We start from the raw sequence: 19052 nt of genomic DNA, 5'->3' as shown, positions 1-19052 counted from the left end.
GTTGAGCGTTGACCAGTGCCGGGTCTACACATAAGCTAAATAAGCCGCACAGCTGGCTTTACATTATCAGGGACTTCCTCGATTCAGTATAGAAAAGATATAAGAAATGTATTTTTTTTGTTAATAAAATTGGTATTAAAGTAATAAAAATTATTTATGATTATCCAAGCTTACTGATTAGGGAAACATAGGGGGACCTCTGAAAAATCATGGCATAAGAGTCACAAAATCGTAGACCCGGTCCTGGCATTAACGTATCGCAAGTTATAAACAAAAAATTCCAAAATTCGTAGACAGTTACATTTTCTTCCGACTGTACTTTAACAAACTATTACGCGAAGTAATACGCAGGGGACAACATTAATCGTACACGTGAGACGATGAGACAATTTAATTCAGCAATAAGATACTACAATATCGGGCGTAATATCAGCGGTGTTTGCTAAATGAAACTTTTTAAGCACTATTTTGTTTGACAGAAAATTTTCTTTTTAAGCACACACGTGCGCCGGTATCATTGTATTATAAATACGCGCACGATACAACGGATAGGAACAAGGTAGGTACTGGTGGCTTTTGTCGAACTGTCTAAGGGCGAGTTTTACAAACGTCGGTTAACTGCTAACCGAAGGTTAATTGATTCTCTGTCTCTTTTTATATAATAAGATAGAAAAAGATAGGGAGTTGACTGAACTCTAGTTAACAGTTAACCAACGTTTGTGAAACTGGCTCTAACAATAATATCGTGCTATCGATAGAGATATCACACAACTATCGTTTCGTATCGCATCGAGCGAAATAACGACACTGCTCTCGGCGATGACGCCGACCCGCTTTCTGACAATACAAAACGAATATTTACGTACAACGCTCTTTTCCGATCAGCGCAAGGATGGTGTAGCTTCTCAAAAATTTCTTCGTTCGTGCGTCCCATCTTTCAAACGGTACAGATAGAAGAATATTAAATACTACGCACCTTTGCTACACTACGCGCGCGACCCACGTGAGCCACGCGGCTCTTTCCCGGCTAAATTATTATTATTAAAATTAATTAGATTAAACGCTATTAAGTATTACGAATTTATCTTCTACTCGCAACACTCTTTACTGATAATGAGCTGCATCCGTCGACACCGTCCATGGAGTAGCACTAAGAACCTCGGTCGTGACACGCGAATTCAAGTTCAAACTCAAATCGAAGATTGGAGTTTGACGCACTTTTATTTACTGGCACTTTTAACGTCGTGTCAGCACAACCGAGGCCGAGGCGAGACTAAACTCGAAGGATTTAGTGCTACGTCACACTACTTTCGCGTCGAGAACGCGCTGCGTAATCCGCCAATCATTTAATTTTTTATAAAATACAGCAACGATAAAAAGTTAAAGTGATTGGCAACCGTCTTATGGCGTATAAATAAATTACTAGAAAAAAAACTTGCCATGTACTCAGTAACCTTTTACCATGGACAGTTTCTTCGGCCCGGAGTGTACTACAGGACTGTTGCTACACGTTAAAATGTACGCACTGCGTAACATTGCATAAATTAATAATACTTTCCCTTTTTTTGTAAGCTTACCGACCTCGCAAAATTAATTTAGAATAAAGTACGAACGGATTGAAGTACAGAGGACAACGGACGCACGAATGTTTCATGTAGATCAATGGACTAGCAAGTTTCTTTTATATTCGTTTAAATATATATACTTGTAGAACTAACATGTATCTAAATCATCATTGAATCGCGTATATCATGCATATCATTCAAACCTACATGCGAAACCGTGTCGTTTGTTAAAGAGAAAAATGCATAAAATTCATACGTAGATAAAAGAATGAAATACACAAGTAGATGAATAACTTGCTGCACAGTAGCGTAAGTATAGCTAAAAGATCATAAATTAATCGATATTCAATTAAATTAATATTAATTGAAAGCTATCACAGTTCAGTCTGTGAAATCGTGTACATGTGTAACACATGCATCACTGGGGAGAAAAAAATACTACATTTCAAGTGGCCAGCGTGAAACATTCGTGCGCGCATACGAACTTAAACGTAGGAGTCGTCGTTGCGAAGAAATCGTAAACAGCTACGGTGTAATATCTGTTCTGTGGTGTATGTCGAGCAAGACACAAAATTGTAGTGGATACATTAAGATATAAGAAAAATAAATTAACTTTCAGTACTACATGTAGTGCTATAAGGATCATTAACAGTTAAGGGAGTCGTCGAGCAGTTGTTTGAGTTCCTTGAGGTGTTGCATTTTGCTGCCAGTGGCGGGTGACGATGCAGTGGGACGTCCAGCGTACCTAAAACATCAGAATGGATTTTTCGAAATATGCAATCTGCTTTTAAAGTCTGACACATTTACGACATACACCCTACGATAATACCAATCGAGTCTTACTGATGCAAGAGCCATTTTCCAAACTATTTAACAGACTCGAAGTGCAAACGTAAGTTTAAGAACAATAGTAAGTTCATATAATTAGCGCAATTAATTGCACTCATTTTTAACGTATAGTTACAATATTTTAAATATATATTAAATAAATTTATAACCTAATCATAAAAAAGAATAATAGTTCAGTGATTCATTCGTGATGCTTCCAATAAACGGCTTGTACCTAAATGGAAATTGATTTACAATAATTTTCCATTAAATAATTATCTATTGACCATCTTGCCAATATTACCTCACTGTTCTTTGCTTTGGTTCAGTAGGTTCTGTTGATTCTGTTGATTGCGGCTCTGGTACAGTTGTGGTTTTAGTCGGTTTAGACGACGAAAACAAACCGGCAAACCACCCTTGACCACTTGTGTCTGACGCGCCACTGCAACACACGGCCCAAATTTTTTTATTTCATTTCTATTTTATTTTCACGAAACATATAGAACGAAAAGAAAGCAATCCTATATAACTTATGAACTCGGAATAACTTAGAAAGTTAAAAGAAAATATTGATTCGAATATAAATTGCAAATTCTGACGCGTCGCGTTCATCGTCGCGACAAAATAAAAAAAGTGGGCCGTGTGAACAGCTGGAGGTATAAGAAATAAAACGCAAAATAGTGTAGCACGGGTGCATTCATACACACACATACATACATACATTTTAATCTTATTTTAGTTTGTTTTATACTTACACTACGTTTCGGGTGCCATTGAGCGCCGTGTGGAACCTAGGCTGCACGTAGGTCCATGCGCCTTGGTTCTTGGGCTCCTCCTGAGACCATATCAATTCCGCATTGGGATACTTAGCAGCTTCATTCTTGACGAGATCGTACGGGAAAGGCGAGATCTAGAACCAAACAAATCGATTAAAACAGTGAAATATAAATGAATTTCATTTTACAACAAAATTTATTATTTTAATAATTATATAATTTAAAGAAATTTAATCAAATATGATGTGATTAACTTGTCTCAAAAATAATGACTGACCTGTTCCACTCTTGCGATCGCGATTTTATCATCCGTGTTTCGTTCCGTGCGCGCTTTCTTCAAGTCATAATAGACTTTTCCGGAACAAAACAGTAATCGTTTGACGCCGTTGGGATTCTGCGCCGCCGGGCCTTCCTCGGGTATCACTCTGAGGAACTGTGTGTCCTCCAGCATCAAGTCGAAGTTAGACTTAGCCTCTGGGTGGCGGAGCAACGACTTCGGTGTCATCAGGATCAACGGTTTCCTGAACGGCAGCGCGATTTGCCGTCGCAGGATGTGGAAGTAGTTGGCCGGCGTGCTGCAGTTGGCGACAATCCAGTTGCTGTCGTGCAGCTGCCGGACCGCGAACTCCTCGCTCTCCGGCGGGAAGTAATCCGGATCATCGGCGGACATCTGAAGGAAACGCTCCAGACGAGCACTAGAGTGCTCGGGACCCTACAAATAAAAAAGACGAATTTAATATATTGTGGAATAATATGTAAAGATAACTTGTCGGGTTCGTCCAATGGATGCGGTTTTATTATATGAGATTAATTGGAGTGTTAAAGATTGTAAAAGTCTAACGTAAAATGATAACACGTTTCGGAAATTCATGTTTCATATTTGAAGAAGTAATTATATCGAATAATAATTAAAGTTTAAGTTTGAATTTGTGAATTTACCATTCCTTCGAGACCGTGTGGTTGCAGCATGACGAGACCGGATTGCCTAACCCACTTGGCTTGACCGCTGCTGATGAACTGATCGATTATACATTGCGCCGTATTGTTAAAGTCTCCAAATTGAGCTTCCCAGCATACCAACGCGTTAGGATTCGTCATAGAATAGCCCAGCTCGAATCCTACAATTATGATAAAATCATTAAAATAACAGGACTCCAGCAAAAATTATAGAACACTTAACACACATGCGTTTTAAAGTGTACTAAAAATCTGCAGTTTACATTACGAACACTATAGATTTTTAGTACTGTCAATACATTTGGGAACGTATCGATGATTGTATCAGAAAGTTATAGAAACTGCAATCTTACCGAGAACGCCGAATTCAGACAAAGAACTGTTGCACACGGTGTAAGGTGCCTGATCAGGATACAGGTAGCAGAGTGGTCTATAGGTCGCTTTATCAACAGTTTGATGATGCAGCACATGATGCCTGTGAGAGAAGGTGCCTCTCTCCACATCCTGTCCTGACAAACGAACGTGAATACCTTCCTTGAGAAGAGATCCGAAAGCCATAGCTTCGCCGAGAGCCCAGTCGACGGTTCTAGCCTCGATCATTTCCATACGAGACTTCAAGATACGCTCAATACCTGTAAAACGTGTAAAAAGTAATTACCGTCTTTATTTTAATTTTATTTCATTTTACTTCTGATCCCTTTTATTTGATATATCTTTTTCAGCGAGAGAGATATTACCGTAATCGTTTTCTAACGCTGCTGTGCTCACCTTTGTGAATGACGAACTCAGCGGCATTCGGCGGCGGCGACGAGAATTTCTTTCCAATATGCACGAGCGTGTCTTCCTTGATTCCGGTGGGTGAGACCTTCAACGGGTCTTTCCCTTCGAAGAAACCAGACCACGGCGAATCCAACCAGTCTTTGTACTTAATATGCGTCTCCTGCCTGGCGTTGGTATATGCCTCCTCGCAGATCTTCTCGTATTTGTCTTTGACATCCTGCAAAGGACCGTCGCTTTTATTGTAAAAGTAATTGTCTAAAATAGTATATGCTGCATGTGATTTTCGCACCTTAACTTCTTCAGGCGTGACAACACTATTCTCAAGGAGCGAATTGGCATACTTGTCGAGGGCTGACAGAGTATTCTTGATCTTACGATACATCAGAGGCTGCGTGAACATCGGCTCGTCAATCTCGTTGTGACCGTTGCGCCTGTAGGAGACCAAATCGATCACGACGTCCTTGTGGAAGGTAGCCCTCCATTCCGCCGCTACTTTGCACACGTGCATCACGGCCTCGGGATCGTCGGAATTCACGTGGAAGATGGGTGCGTTCACCACTCGGGCCACATCTGATAAATAATTCCTCGATTATTGATGTTATTAGAAAGTAAAGACAAAACTCGATTTTCATCGGTAAATACCAACCAGTGCAATACGGTGACGATCGTGAATGCCTCGGGTCGGTAGTAAAACCGATCTGATTATTCACAACAATGTGAATAGTACCGTGAGTGGTATAATCAGGCAGGTCAGATAGATGCATTGTCTCGAAGACAATGCCTTGACCGCAGAACGCAGCATCTCCGTGAAGAAGAATGGACATGACCTAGAACATACATAAAGTTATTCTCGCGTAAAAATGAATTAATATTCATAAACGTAGCCAAGATCGTATAATTATACCACGCGCTATTGAATAGTCAATAATATTTAATCATTTTAATAAACTATTTAATCGACTTGAATCGCAATTAAAATTTTTTAATTATTTCTCCTTGTTAAACCGCTCATTGCCATATTACGTGGTCTAGTTATAAAAGATATCCAAGGTACAATTTCATTTCTATAGCAGTCGCTTACTTTTTTGCCCTCGCCGTCGCCACGGTAGAATTGCTCGGCGCGTGTTTTGCCCTGAACCACCGGATCTACGGCCTCCAAATGCGATGGGTTTGCGACCACGGCGAGACGAATGTTCTTGTTCGTCACTCGATTAAGACGCTCTATGTACGTGCCCAAATGATACTTTACGTCGCCGGAACCCTGAAATCCTTTTATGGTCAACGGAATTCTTGGATCGACGAACTAGCCGCAGTAGCAAAATACATTTTCTGTGTAGCTAAAAAGCACAATTTGTTTTATGCTTACATCGTCAGCGGCTTCGAGCGCAGCAAATTGCGTGAAAATTTGACTCAGTGGCTTGCGACAGACATTAGCAAGAACATTGAGACGACCACGATGTGGCATACCCATGACAATCGACTCGACTCCTAGTTCCGTGGACTTGTCAATCACTTGTTTCATCGCTGGAATCAAAATTTCGCAACCCTCCAAGCCGAATCTCTTCTCCGAGGACCACTTGCGCGCCAAAAATGCCTCGAATCTGTAATTCAAATAAAAAAACCCATTTGCTAGTTACATTTCTTAGACACAAAACGAATACGTGAGGAACAGAGAGTATGAATGTATAATACATACTTTGCCATGCTCATATGTCAATTATTATAATATTTTTAAGTATTTTAGAAGAACTATAAGTATAAATGACATAACAAAGAAGATTAAAATGTAAGAAAACAAGAAAAGTACAAGACTTTGATTTTCTTGAAAATTTCTAACTTCAAAGTCAGCATGTTCTTTCTTTAATTTAGATATTAGATTAGCGCCGGTGCTTTTACCCAGTTGCACGTGTCAATCTGGCTAAAATGAGCCTCTTCTCGTCATTTGTTACTTCCATAATTCCGGGCGTTTCCATCTTCTGCCTGATCCAATTGCATTGCTCCAAGGAGTTGATGAACATGAACTCAACACCGATGTGACCGCAGTAAGCGGCCTCGAGCCGCTTCAGGATCTCACGCAACGGCAATGATTTCTCCTTGCCGCCGATAAACGTGGTGGATGGCAATTTGAAAACACGATCCATGTCCGATTCCTCTGTATTAAGTATTTGGAATGAAAAACATTTTCAAGTACTCCAAGCACTTACAAGCAAAGAGCTATTGCTCACAACTTTTATATACTTATACACACTTAAGATATATTTAATACATCGCGCAATCATATTTAATATAAAATAATCCATTAAACGTAAACAAAATTGTATGTAAGTTGAACTGTTGGAATATGTATATTTTTCGTTTCATTAATTTTTCTATTGGAAACTGATACTGAAAATGTACCTTCTACGTAACATCTTAAAAGTCTACTTTCAACAGCACTGTTACTTTCTTTTAGTACAAGATCTAATAGTTACTTTTAATTTCAGAAATCATATTGAATATACATTGCATCTGTATGTTTCTTTAATAATAGATATAATATTCACACGTTGCAAAATATCTGAAACGAACATGCAGTATATTTTTGTAAGAGATGTGAGGATACTGATGGTCACAACATATCACTATACGCACGACAGTGCAAACAAATACCGAACTGAAAGAAAAATAAGGTCCTTTGATGCAGAAGAAAAGCTGTGAGCTTAAGTAAAGCATCGTTAGTTCAAACAACAACCACCATTGAACCAACCATTTGAAAATATTTCAAAAACAAACTAGGAAGATATAATGGAAAATATACAGCAAATAAGACAGTATAAAATGCGGTGAGAGAAACACAACATAGATAAAAGGAAAGAAATACACGTTAGAAAATTGTCAGAGATAATATACGCAACACTTTGATTTAACAGAGAGAGAAAATAAAAGAGGAACACAAAAACCAGTTCTTTCTTGTCAAGTTTCACATCTACATCTATGGTTTATTGTATTAAAACTTTTGTCACGTCGATACTCAGATGTCCCTCCTCTAATTCCTCCACGGAAGACATTTGAAAACTACCTGTTGCCTGTAAATATCGTTTTACAAGGTCGAGATACAAGTTTTACGCAGAAGAACCCAAGCACCTGTATACAGGCTTTCGGTTGAAAACTATTTGATTCAGTGCAAACCCAAAATAAACCAGTGCCTCCCAATATACTAGCGCAAGTAAGAGAGCTTTCCCCGATTTGGGCGCCGGTTACTACATACTTTTCATTAGGACAGCTACTCGGTATCGGAGTTCCTGCGAGAAAGTAGTGCGTGGTCTCTTCCCTGTGGACATTAGACTTAAACTCAACAATCGGATCGCATACTGATCCCCAAAGCTTCGGCTTCTTTACTCATTACCTGCCGCATTCAGCTCATACTTGCTCGTAATAAAACGAATCAAGAAATTTAACAAATTAATCAATAGATCTAGATCTCTGATTATATTAATTTATTTTAGATTAGATTAATAATTAAACGTGTTGCACATCTTATCTTTCAATGATATATTTGTCGGTACTGGTCATACCAAAACAACAGCTATGCTCACGAGATAAAGAGAATAAAAAATAAGTAGAGTTACGGAAAAAAGTGCTGTACTGAAAGAGTTAAGCGATAAACTGAATTACTGATGTGATGAATTAACAACATGAAGCAAAACTTTACATGTTTCCATGTGTATAAAGTACTTGGAAGATTGAAATATTCATTTATCCTCAAATTAAACACGAGAGAAAAAATTAAACAGAGTTTTGTGCAATGGTAGCCTGCAAGTTTTTACGGAAAATTAATACTCGAAGATATACACGATTGCGTTATCGATTAGTATCGAGTTTTCAAATGCAATCAGTGATGCACTTTTGTTCGAGAGTCAATTTACAGTATATTCTTTTCTATTTTACGCAGAGACACGTTTAATTAAGCTTACCAAATGAATAATGCGTATAGAGTAATTCTTGCGGATGTCTATCATCGAGATCAGCGCTGTTGATGCCGAGTGGATCCAATTTAGCGATATGATGGCCACGGATCTGTCAATTTAATGCCACATTGATGCGAACTAAATAGTTTTCAAAGTCTCATTTCATTTAAGTATATTTAGTCAAAAATATAAATTACTGTGCTTGATGTTATGCTCTTTCAAAAAACAGGTGCATCACGACAAAGATAAATACATAGCGTTTGATGCAAGTTATCGTTGTGCTCTTAAAAAAAAACATCATGTCACAGTAATTGACATTAAGTACGCATATTAAGATATGAAGCTATTGTCTTTTCTAACATTTGGGTTATCTGCTCCTTAGCTTCCCTATTATTAATGCGTTATATTGCTTTATTAATTAAAGTGTCCTCTTTCTTATCGCGACTCGTACAAGGAAAAATAATCGCGCGCGGGGTGTTAGTTATGTGTAATTTCATAAGGACGAGCATGCTAGACGAAAAACGTATGCAGGTGTCCAAAAGCAATACACACAATAACATAAACAAATCGTGCAAAGAGTCAGCAGGAATATTTCCTTGTTCTTACCTCCAACATTTTACTCGCATATTATCGGGCAATGTACGTATATATTTGTCTATTTTTACTCTCTGTCAAATATAAACGCGATGAATGCATAATGATAAGTGTGTCGTACTCGGCAATGCCTGCATGTACATGGACATTCAGATTACAAAGTCCGATTGAGTCATCGATCATTATGAAAAGATGGGGCGTATCATTTCTATGTGATTCCCAAAATGAAATACAATGCTCTCTCAAACATTTTCAGTATCAGTGTAAGTTTGTCACAATACAAGGCTCGTTAAATACCTTCCCTCTGCAGTACATAATATTTAGTCTTTATACACACAATCCTTTCCAACTACCGTTAGAAATAATTATAAGATATTTTCAAGGTAAAAAAACCGAGGTAAAAAAACCAAAGAAACTAAAAAAGTAAAATTTCCAACAATATATATAAAAAAATAATAAAGTTCTTACTCAAATTTATAAAGATATTACTTCAACAGAACTTTGAAAATACGTTCCATACGTTGTAGAGCGGATAATCATTAAGATTGTTTTAAAATTGCGCCATCGAAAATTGCAAACAATTTTCGTAACTGCTTCTTCAAAAGACGCTCGGAAGTTTATGCAGAAGTAGAAGAACACTTTTAGCAAAATATAGGTAAAATGTTAATATGCAAAGATGATTACGTGAAATGATAATACTGAATGCACATTGAAAAAGAGATGTTTTGAATGAAGTTGCAGTAAATGTGCCGGGCAATTTGACTCTACATACGCATTTATACTTCACCACATACTCCAAACCGGTACAATGCGATTCTCATACACCTTCAAACGTATGGCACGTATGGCGAGAAGATGGCATATTTGAAAAACAAAAGCCCGCTTTAAATGCTTTGGAAGAAAAGCCTTACCAAGCATATACTGTCGCAGCACTTGCTCTGGAGACCCCTTGCGAGCTGCATAATGCGTGTGTATCAGGTCTGTTTGCATAATGCCCAGCGGGTCCAGATCAGCAACTAAGTGACCTCGGGCCTGTACGCCAACGGATAATCCCGAAAAAACCTCACATTTATATAAACTGTGTCTATTCTCGCAAACTACACATTACTGTACATGTAATAACAATCAAGAAAAAAGGAAGCAATACAGATCATATGGCGGCTACACACAGATAATTTGGCAAACAAATATTCCACTTATATGCTCTGATACTTGTAACACATCATGTACAAAAAATTAACGTCTATTACGACAATGAAAAGAAATGGATTCTCTTTCGTTTCTCACGCGATTATAATTTAATTGCAATCAAAACAAAATAGAAGCACTGCTGTAACTTAATAAACAACTACCGTTTTAATGAAATAATTAGAATAGTGTGCTGCTGCTTCTTCCACGATAAGAGTATCTGATATATTGAGAAAAGGGTCAATAGATCGGGGCATAAAGCGTCACAATTTGGAAAATCCGACTATTATTTTGGTTGGAAATAATATGGAGATGCAAGACATGCTTGAGATAGAAGACGCAGTGAGCCACTAGTGTAATCATACCAAAATGAGGCTATTATGTAATGTTTGCTGTTTGTACTTGACGCACTTATCGTATAATCATGTGTTGACAGCACATGAGACAAACATGATGTCAGAAAATTTGGAAACACACATGATAGCCCCTAACAGTTAAACAGAATGTACAATATTTTGTGTCCCAGACTCACTTTGATGTATTCACTGTGCATAAAGTTTATATTGCACACAGTATATGGACATAAATTCTAATCAATGCATCACGTGTGTATTACCTGCACCACGAAAGATATTCTTATTCCATATGAATGAAACTGGGACACAAAAGATTCAAAAATATTTCGTACGGTGGAATTTACATGCATACATATATACATATTGATGTATGTACGCTTATCGATGCATGCCACGACAGCTATTTCCATAATATATGAATAGAAATCTCAAAACGTAGAGTACAATATAGTCGCATCTGTTTCGAAAATGACAGAGAGCTGGGAATTTGTAAAATTTTCTCATTGCATTAAAGTTTTTTTTTAAGACATTTTAAATACGTGACAATATATCTTTGACATTTCGCTATTAAAATAAGACAGATTCTTATTCATGCAGGTTTTAATGGGGCAACTTAGTATGCTTCAAAAGCGGATTTCCCCAGGCTCCATCTTCAATACATTAGACATGTTATATAGTGATCAAATAGAGTATTACAATATTACATCTTTAATAGATAATAGAGACAGGAGCAGAAAATTACTGGAAAGTAGTATTTTTATATAACTAAGGTATCACCATGGAAGCAATATCGATAAAGCAACTTTTGTTGCATTTAATTACTCATTTCGTTACCTAAAGTAAATTATACACTGAACGAAGCAATCGTTTCTTGCAAACAAGGTAACACGAACGGCAGTGACTAGGAGCTGTTATCACTTAAATATCTTTCGTAAAATTGCATGAATTAATGTATGATGTCACACATGAAATTGTCATGCGCGAGATACTTGTTTGCAAGAACAGAGCACGTTGAAATTCGTTACCGCGGGGATAAAAAGCAAACGAAATTCCGATAACATACCTGATAAGAACGAATAATAGCCTGCACCGCAAGGTGGTCATCAATAATTTTTTCATTAACCGGCGCCTGGCCGAGCTGCGTCCCGCCGCCTAGGGGCAACAACGCTCCGAGTGGCACCTGGTTGTAACTTGGAGCGAGGGAGGGTGGTGCCTGATACGCGAATCCCGGGGCAGCTCCAGCGGTGCTGTTTCGAAAGAAGGAATCCCATGACTACGAATAAACAAAGGTGAAATAAATTTAAGGAAAATCTTTCCATCTATAATATAAATAAACGGCACGATCAAATAACTTTCATGAGAGAAAACAATGGATGTACGTCCTCTTTATCTTTTCAACGGACTTTAAGGCTCTCCTGTGGTGAGAAATTGACTTCAAAAGTTTGTACAAGGACACGCACTTAGATTGAAAATCAAGGTAAATAAAGCCAACGGCACACGATACTATTTTTCCTACTGGAGTGCTTACGAGAGCCAATCAGGATTCAGCTTTGAGTCACTGATCGAAAACTCGGGAAAAATAATATCGTGTGCCGTTGGCTTAAGAATCAAGAGGCTCGTAAGAACCGATCTTATATAATAAGGACTGTGGAGCGTAACAATTTAATAATACAAACACAGTCTACGTCAATGCATTAAAATTCGCAATTTGGTATTTCTACAATACAAATACAATTAAAGTCAATATAATTAATGCCTAAGTCCGGAAAGATACATTTAACTCTGACTTGTATGCTTGCGATACATTTTAGATTTCAGTCAACGGCACACGATACTATTTTTCCTACTGGACTGCTTGCGAGAGCCAGTCAGGATTTAGCCTTAGGTCACCTGATCTAAAACTCTGCTGCATCCTTATTGGCTCTCGCAAGCGATCCAGTAGGAAAAAAATAGTATCGTTGACTTTACTTACCACGTGAACGCTGTTGGGATCTTGCAGCCACGCGTTATACATCTCCTCGACGTAGTTGCTGGAGCTGCCGTTGAGGAAGGGCTCGGTTGCCGCCCGGCTGTTGTACCTGCGCGCCGGCTCCGTGAAAATCACCTGGCTGGTCCTGGTCAACGGGTGACTGCGGACCACCCAGGACGCGTATCTCTCCGGTCCGCATACGCGCGGCGCCAAGGGGGCCAGCGTGCTGAATATCGTCCTTGCCTTATACATTTTGACCTGGAACAGTTCGTAGTAATAAGTAAGGCTGTATATCTTCGAGGAGGTAAGAGCTAAGTCGCGCCACTTATCAATTCTCGACGAGAAAAGTCAATGGGCTGGACCAGAAGCTCGATCATGAATCCTTTCCTCGAGCGTGAATTCGCGAAAGGTGCAAAATTTCATTGACGAAGAGTGAAATGGCTCAATGAAATTTTTCCCCGAGTTCACGCTAGAAGAAAAGATTCGAGCCCCCAGGACTCGAACCTTCCGGGCGAATGCTCTCCCTACTGAGCTAGACACGGGAAGTCACTCGTCGCCTCATTTCGTCTCGTATGGAATAACTTGGCCGTATAGTACCGATACGGCAGAGACGTAAACGAGCTACCGAAACTGCGCATCATATAGTTACCGATAAGGCTTGTTTAATATTTAATTATTATACGCCATTTAAATGCCTGAGTGATGAAGTGCGCCGTCCGAGGATCGGCTTGCATTTAAATCGAGTGTGTTAGGTGCCACGCACACCGAGGCCTCAATGAGAACGTAAACTTTGATAAGCGTAGCGGCAATACACGCTAATAAGCTAATCTCTCGCCACGTATGATTTGATTTGTCTGGTCTTATTTGCCAGTCTGTCGCCTTATCATTGTCCCCGTTGCATCACTGAATTTCTAGACTTTGCCTGCCAAGTCATATCCATTGATTACTAAGAATCGGGGAGGAAACATCAAAGGCGCATTTTGCAATTGTGTAAGCACGACCGATATATCTAGGCATTCTTACATGTTGCAATATACATGTATATGTCCGTGCTTGTTTGTGCACAGGTTAAATAAAACCCCGGTCAATATAGATGTGTTTTCATAGAATTCGTTACGTCGCATCTTAGCGTGTGGAGACATAATTGCGTCAAATTTGCAATAAATACGTGGCCGACATTCACGGGCTTATCGTTCAACAGATGACACGCAATTATTGTATAATTTCGCGGAAAGGTCATTATAAAAGATTACTAAAAAAGGATTGCTACATGAAATTATTTGCGGTGTTCATTTTTATCATTAATATATGCTCGATCGACTAATATTTATGTATTACGAAGTTTCTGTGTTCCGCTTTTGATAAATCTATGTACCATGAATATTGAGGCGTTACCGCTCTATTTTTAAGAACTGGCCGGTTTCCAGATTGCGTAACGTTGCTCGAGAAAAAAATACATGACAAACGTTTCACAGAAAGCGGCGAAAAAAACATTTTCTAAATATCATTCGAGAGGACGTGTGGACATCGGTATAAATACAAAATAGCATTTTACATGCTGTTTCACATACGAAACATTCTTACGCGGACGCACTTACGGTTATTCGCAAAATGCTGCCCGAGGTGCTACCTTTAAAAATCGGAGCAAAGGCTAAAAAGCATAGTACAGCCACTAAAGTTTGCACTGTCGAGACTTCACGGAATCCAGATAAGCCCCGGTAGACGTCATTCTGTCTGCCAGAAACGCGCACAATATTCCAAGATAAAGCACTCGAAGCATTGCTTTTCTTCTTAACGTAAAAAAAAAGAGGATTTTCGCACTGAAAAAAATTTCTGGTTGAATATGGACGAATCAGATAATTCCTTTAGGATTTACCAGAATTTCTGTAGGATTACAGGAATTCTGGTAAATCCTAAAGGAATTATCTGATTCGTCCATATTCAACCAGAAATTTTTTTCAGTGCGTCAAACGAAAAGTCTTACCGGTCAGACAGTGGACAGCTTTAATTAAAACTGTTGAATATTTATAGAATATCCGCTCAATATTTATGGGCACATCTGAATTCAATTTGATTAAAATATTCACATATCGACTTTGAGAACAAATTTCAATATCTCGACAAAATTGGCGATTATTAGTCATTATTTATCTGACAAGCGGCAAAACCGAACTAGACCCCGCCTCTCAATTGACGCAATTTCGGAGGCGGAAACATCTGGCGTCACTTACGTGCCCCTTTCTCCGCAGATAAGATTGCGAGGTCCGATAAGGCGAGTAACGAGACAGAGCAAGTAGAAAAAATCTTACAGATAATCGACATTTCCCTTTCACTTCAAACAGTGCAACAAAATCAGGCGGTAAAGCGACGAAGGCCATCGAGTCGGTGCCGCTTTTTCTCCACGGGCCGCCGCGTCCTTACAAAGTACAGATTTTAGCGCCGCATTTACCTCGAGCCTGCTTCCTTTACTCGACGCCCAAGTAGACGCGGAAGAGCGTGGACGGAGGGAAGAAAATAAAAGAAAAACACAATCGGGAAGGATGAAACTCAAAGTCCGACCGACGGCTCTTCGAGCACGCTGCGAGGCGATCGCTGGCCTCGTTCACGCACACGTGACTACCCGGGAAACACTGCGCCCGGGCTCTCCCCGTCTCCTCATTACGTAGGTCGTAAAAGAGCCTCCGCGAGATCCCGCGGCGGCGGGAGGTGGGGAATACCTGGGCTGTCGCGCTCACGTCAGAAATGCAGATGCGAAAACCGTCGGTCCCCGAGAACGCGGCCGCGCCGTTACTCGAGTGAACTTCGTGTGCGCGTGTAGCAGCGTAAAGCATCAGCAATTACGTAGCGAGTTTATTGATAATTTCGCCGGCGAAAGACGCGATCGGGATACTTTTTCGCGGCAAATGTTACACGCATGTAACTCGAAATATTCTGGATCAGCCGGAAACACCTGACGTTGCGACAGATAAAAAAGAAATCGCGCTTCACGAAACAACGAATGTCGTTACTTTTCGGGCCAGTTTCACAAACGTCGGTTAACCGTTGACGAGGGTTCAGTCAAGTCCCTATCTTTTTCTATCTTGTTCTCCAAGAAGAGACAGAGAATCAGTTAACCTTCAGTTAGCTGTTAACTGACGTTTGTGAAACTGGCCCTAATTGTAAGTAATTGTAACGGTTTCTGTATGATTTCACTATGATTTTTAACCGTCTTGTTACGTAGAAATGCCACCGCAGTCCATAAACGGTCTCAGTCGATCTTTGTCCGTATATTTGCTCACTCGGATGAGCCACAAGTAGGCTCATCCCTAGATGTAGAATGCCGGCATTAGTAAGGTAGGGAGAAAGGGCCAAGTGCGAGCCAACCGCAGGTGTCCGTGCGAAATTATCCAACGTGGAACTTTTTCATCGCCTAATTAATATCCAAACGTTTCGAGCCATTTTCGGGCCGTCCTCGGTGAGGCTAGGATCAAAAAGTAATAGTTGGTGTCACAAATACTTAACAATGTAAAAACTTGATTACAAATAGGAACAATAAATGCAATACCTAAATGAATGAAATACTGTCGTCGAGAGTTTATCCTCCGACATGTTCAAAAAATTCTCTTGTACTTTTACTCGCGTGTTCCAAGAATGAATACTTACTTTAGGCATCGTACGGAAAAGAATGTGAAAGATCATGTTAATCTATACTTTTGTCCTTCTGTGCTTTCCTGACGTTCTTTCTTTCTATTCAATGAAATGAAAAGCTGCAAAATTGTACGCAGTTAAATTAAATAGGCCACTGGCACGCGAACAATTTACGCGGAGCGAGTGAGAGTAGCATCGAAAAATCTGCAACTGCCATAGACGTATGTTTATCAAATTCCTATCACCCTTCACTTTTTACTAAAAATCACAAGAGCGTAACACGTTCGCTCGACAAACCGTGTACAATTGAGCTCGCATTGAATTACAAATGAAAATTCCGCGCTTTACCGTCAACGGAGATCGTTTATCGCGCGGATCGCGATTGCACGTTTATCTTTTCCAGCTAAACGATCCGCTCGAATCAAAATGAGCGGAAAAAAGGGTGAATACGGACAAACGCAATGCCTCCGATACCACTCGTAACCAGAAACAGCTAGATACATCGGGATCTTTGAAATAGAAAGAGGGGAGTTGCGAGAAACGACGAGACCACGTGTCATCACGTTTCTCCTGGCAGCACGTGTCTACGCTTGCCGCGCTTTCCCTTCTCTTCCGGTCGATCCTTCCAGAACCGCTCCGGTTTTTACGACGACGGCGAGGCGGACGAGACGAGCTTTCGTGCCCCTTTTTTCGCCATCACAGTCAAACGCGCGGAAGGAAGTCGTCGACGAGGAAGGGCAAAGCGTACCACCGTACTTGTCAAGCGTGCTTGTCCGGCTGGAAAAGTTGTCGAATACTCTAGATGCTCCCTAAAGCGTCGTCGATCGACACGCTGGAAAAACTTGTGCGACGGCCACGCCGAGGCCGCGGAACGACCGAACGACCATCGGCAGCCTCGGGAGGAGGCGAGTCGGGGGAAGCGGACGCGCGAAGTGCACGCGACCCCCGATCGAATAAACCGGCGGGGAGCGACGCGCTAACGAGTCGCTAACGAGACCGCCAACAGGCCTTTAACGCCTATTGAAGTTCTAACAATTCGCGGAAAGCGCCGGTGATTCACAATCCTTACCGCGGAGACGAAGAGGGGAGCAGGGGAGGAGACTTCGCCGTCTTGACGCTCCACAGGCGTGCACCTTAACCTACGAGCCCACAAACTCGCCCACGCCTTCCCCGTCGCGCGAGACTGACGGCTCCGGCGGTTTGGATTTCGTCACGAGGGGGGTCGGATTCTCTTATCGCGGGTGTCTCTTTCTCTCCTTCTTCCCCGCCCCCTCTCGATAAGACCGCGCGACGAGGTCGAGCGGGAAAGGGGGAAGGAGGGGGAGGGTGCTACCGCGTACGTACCGCGGAGTCAGGTGACTATTTTCGGTCCGCGGCGGATTTTTACGTAACTGACAAGCGCAATCTCCGACCGTCGCCGGTCGGTCGATCGACGCGACGGTCGCCGACGACGGCCGTCGGGGACGCGGCGCGACGTCGTCGGCTCCCGCGAGCCGGGGGGGGGGAACTCAGCCTACCTGATGTTAAACGCAACGAGCGTCACACACCGTCCACCATTTGCTGCTCGCCACTGCTCGCTCTCACCACTCACCGCTCGCTGCAGTCGTCGTCGCACTCTGAACGAACGCGCCCCTAAAATACCGCTCTCGCGCGAGAGGCGCGCGAGCCGAGCGCGACCTGGCGGCGGGGGCCGAGCGCGTGACGAAAGCGCGCGAAATTGGCCGAGAATACCCGAAGTTTGAAACTTGACCGCGAAAAGCATCTCGAGTCCCATGAGCGCGCTCGATCAACTGCCGATTGGTTTAATTGATGCTTAAGTTTTCGAGTAGTATCCATATTGTTTGTCAACGCAAATAGAATGATTACTTTCTTATTATTTGACATGGGAGAGAAGATTAGATCCAAGGCGACGAAGAACGGAAGATACTTTTACTAGATAGAGGCTTTGCTTTAAATGATTCCGCCAGTTGAATTAATCCCGATTGAAGTAATTAGAGTTTGATCGGGGTCGCCCTGTATCTCGATGTAATTTCAGTTTAATTGGGGCATTGTGACGAAAAAGAAATCGCGATTGAACGAATAAATTGGCAGATTCAATTTTTAGACGGTTTAGATTTTGTCGACTGTTAACGTGGCACTTTCTTTGATACAATTTCGAGAAGTATGTGGATTCTATCTGGATTATCGTCGCAACATCGAAATGGCGAAACTTTAAAGTGTCTCGCGCCTCCATTGTCGAATTGCGTAAGGCCTGGTTCCACCAACGTCGCTTAACTTTAAGTTTAGTTTAATTCGTTCTTTCCAACTGTTACTTTAGAAAGGAACAAACATATTTAACTTAAGGCCCGGTGTCACCAAACGTCACTTAACTTTAATCTTAGTTTAATTCAAGTTTGTCTCTTTCTGAAGTAACAGGTGGCAAGAGACAACGAACGAATTAAACTAAGATTAAAGTTAAGAGACGT

General features: G+C 40.9%; 1 protein-coding gene across 7 annotated transcripts; it reads right to left on the bottom strand.

Moving 5' to 3' along the window:
- Nucleotides 1-376: 376 nt before the first annotated feature.
- On the bottom strand, nt 377-18234 carry LOC105564873 (2-oxoglutarate dehydrogenase, mitochondrial). 7 transcript variants are annotated; one of them, XM_012017610.1, is made up of 17 exons: nt 18105-18234; nt 12964-13218; nt 12055-12264; nt 8860-8962; nt 8154-8216; nt 6803-7058; nt 6273-6507; nt 5988-6167; nt 5553-5733; nt 5196-5476; nt 4895-5123; nt 4480-4758; nt 4109-4287; nt 3447-3881; nt 3149-3303; nt 2698-2835; nt 377-2310 (listed from the first exon to the last, which is right to left on the bottom strand). In XM_012017610.1, the coding sequence occupies exons 2-17, from the start codon at nt 13210-13212 to the stop codon at nt 2211-2213; spliced, it is 3273 nt and encodes a 1090-aa protein (XP_011873000.1). In that variant the 5' UTR covers nt 13213-13218; nt 18105-18234; the 3' UTR covers nt 377-2210. The 7 variants fall into 7 exon arrangements, with proteins under 7 accessions (XP_011873000.1, XP_011873002.1, XP_011873001.1 ...); XM_012017612.1 differs by lacking the exon at nt 18105-18234 and adding an exon at nt 17657-17718; XM_012017611.1 differs by lacking the exon at nt 18105-18234 and adding an exon at nt 15410-15616.
- Between the last annotated feature and the right edge of the window lie 818 nt (nt 18235-19052).

Source organism: Vollenhovia emeryi, unplaced genomic scaffold, assembly GCF_000949405.1.
Source record: "Vollenhovia emeryi isolate VEMERY1.0 unplaced genomic scaffold, V.emery_V1.0 DF939159.1, whole genome shotgun sequence".
NCBI classification, from domain to species: Eukaryota; Metazoa; Arthropoda; class Insecta; order Hymenoptera; family Formicidae; genus Vollenhovia; species Vollenhovia emeryi.
Note: the sequence above shows the minus strand (reverse complement) of the source record. Positions and strands in the feature narration are given on the sequence as shown.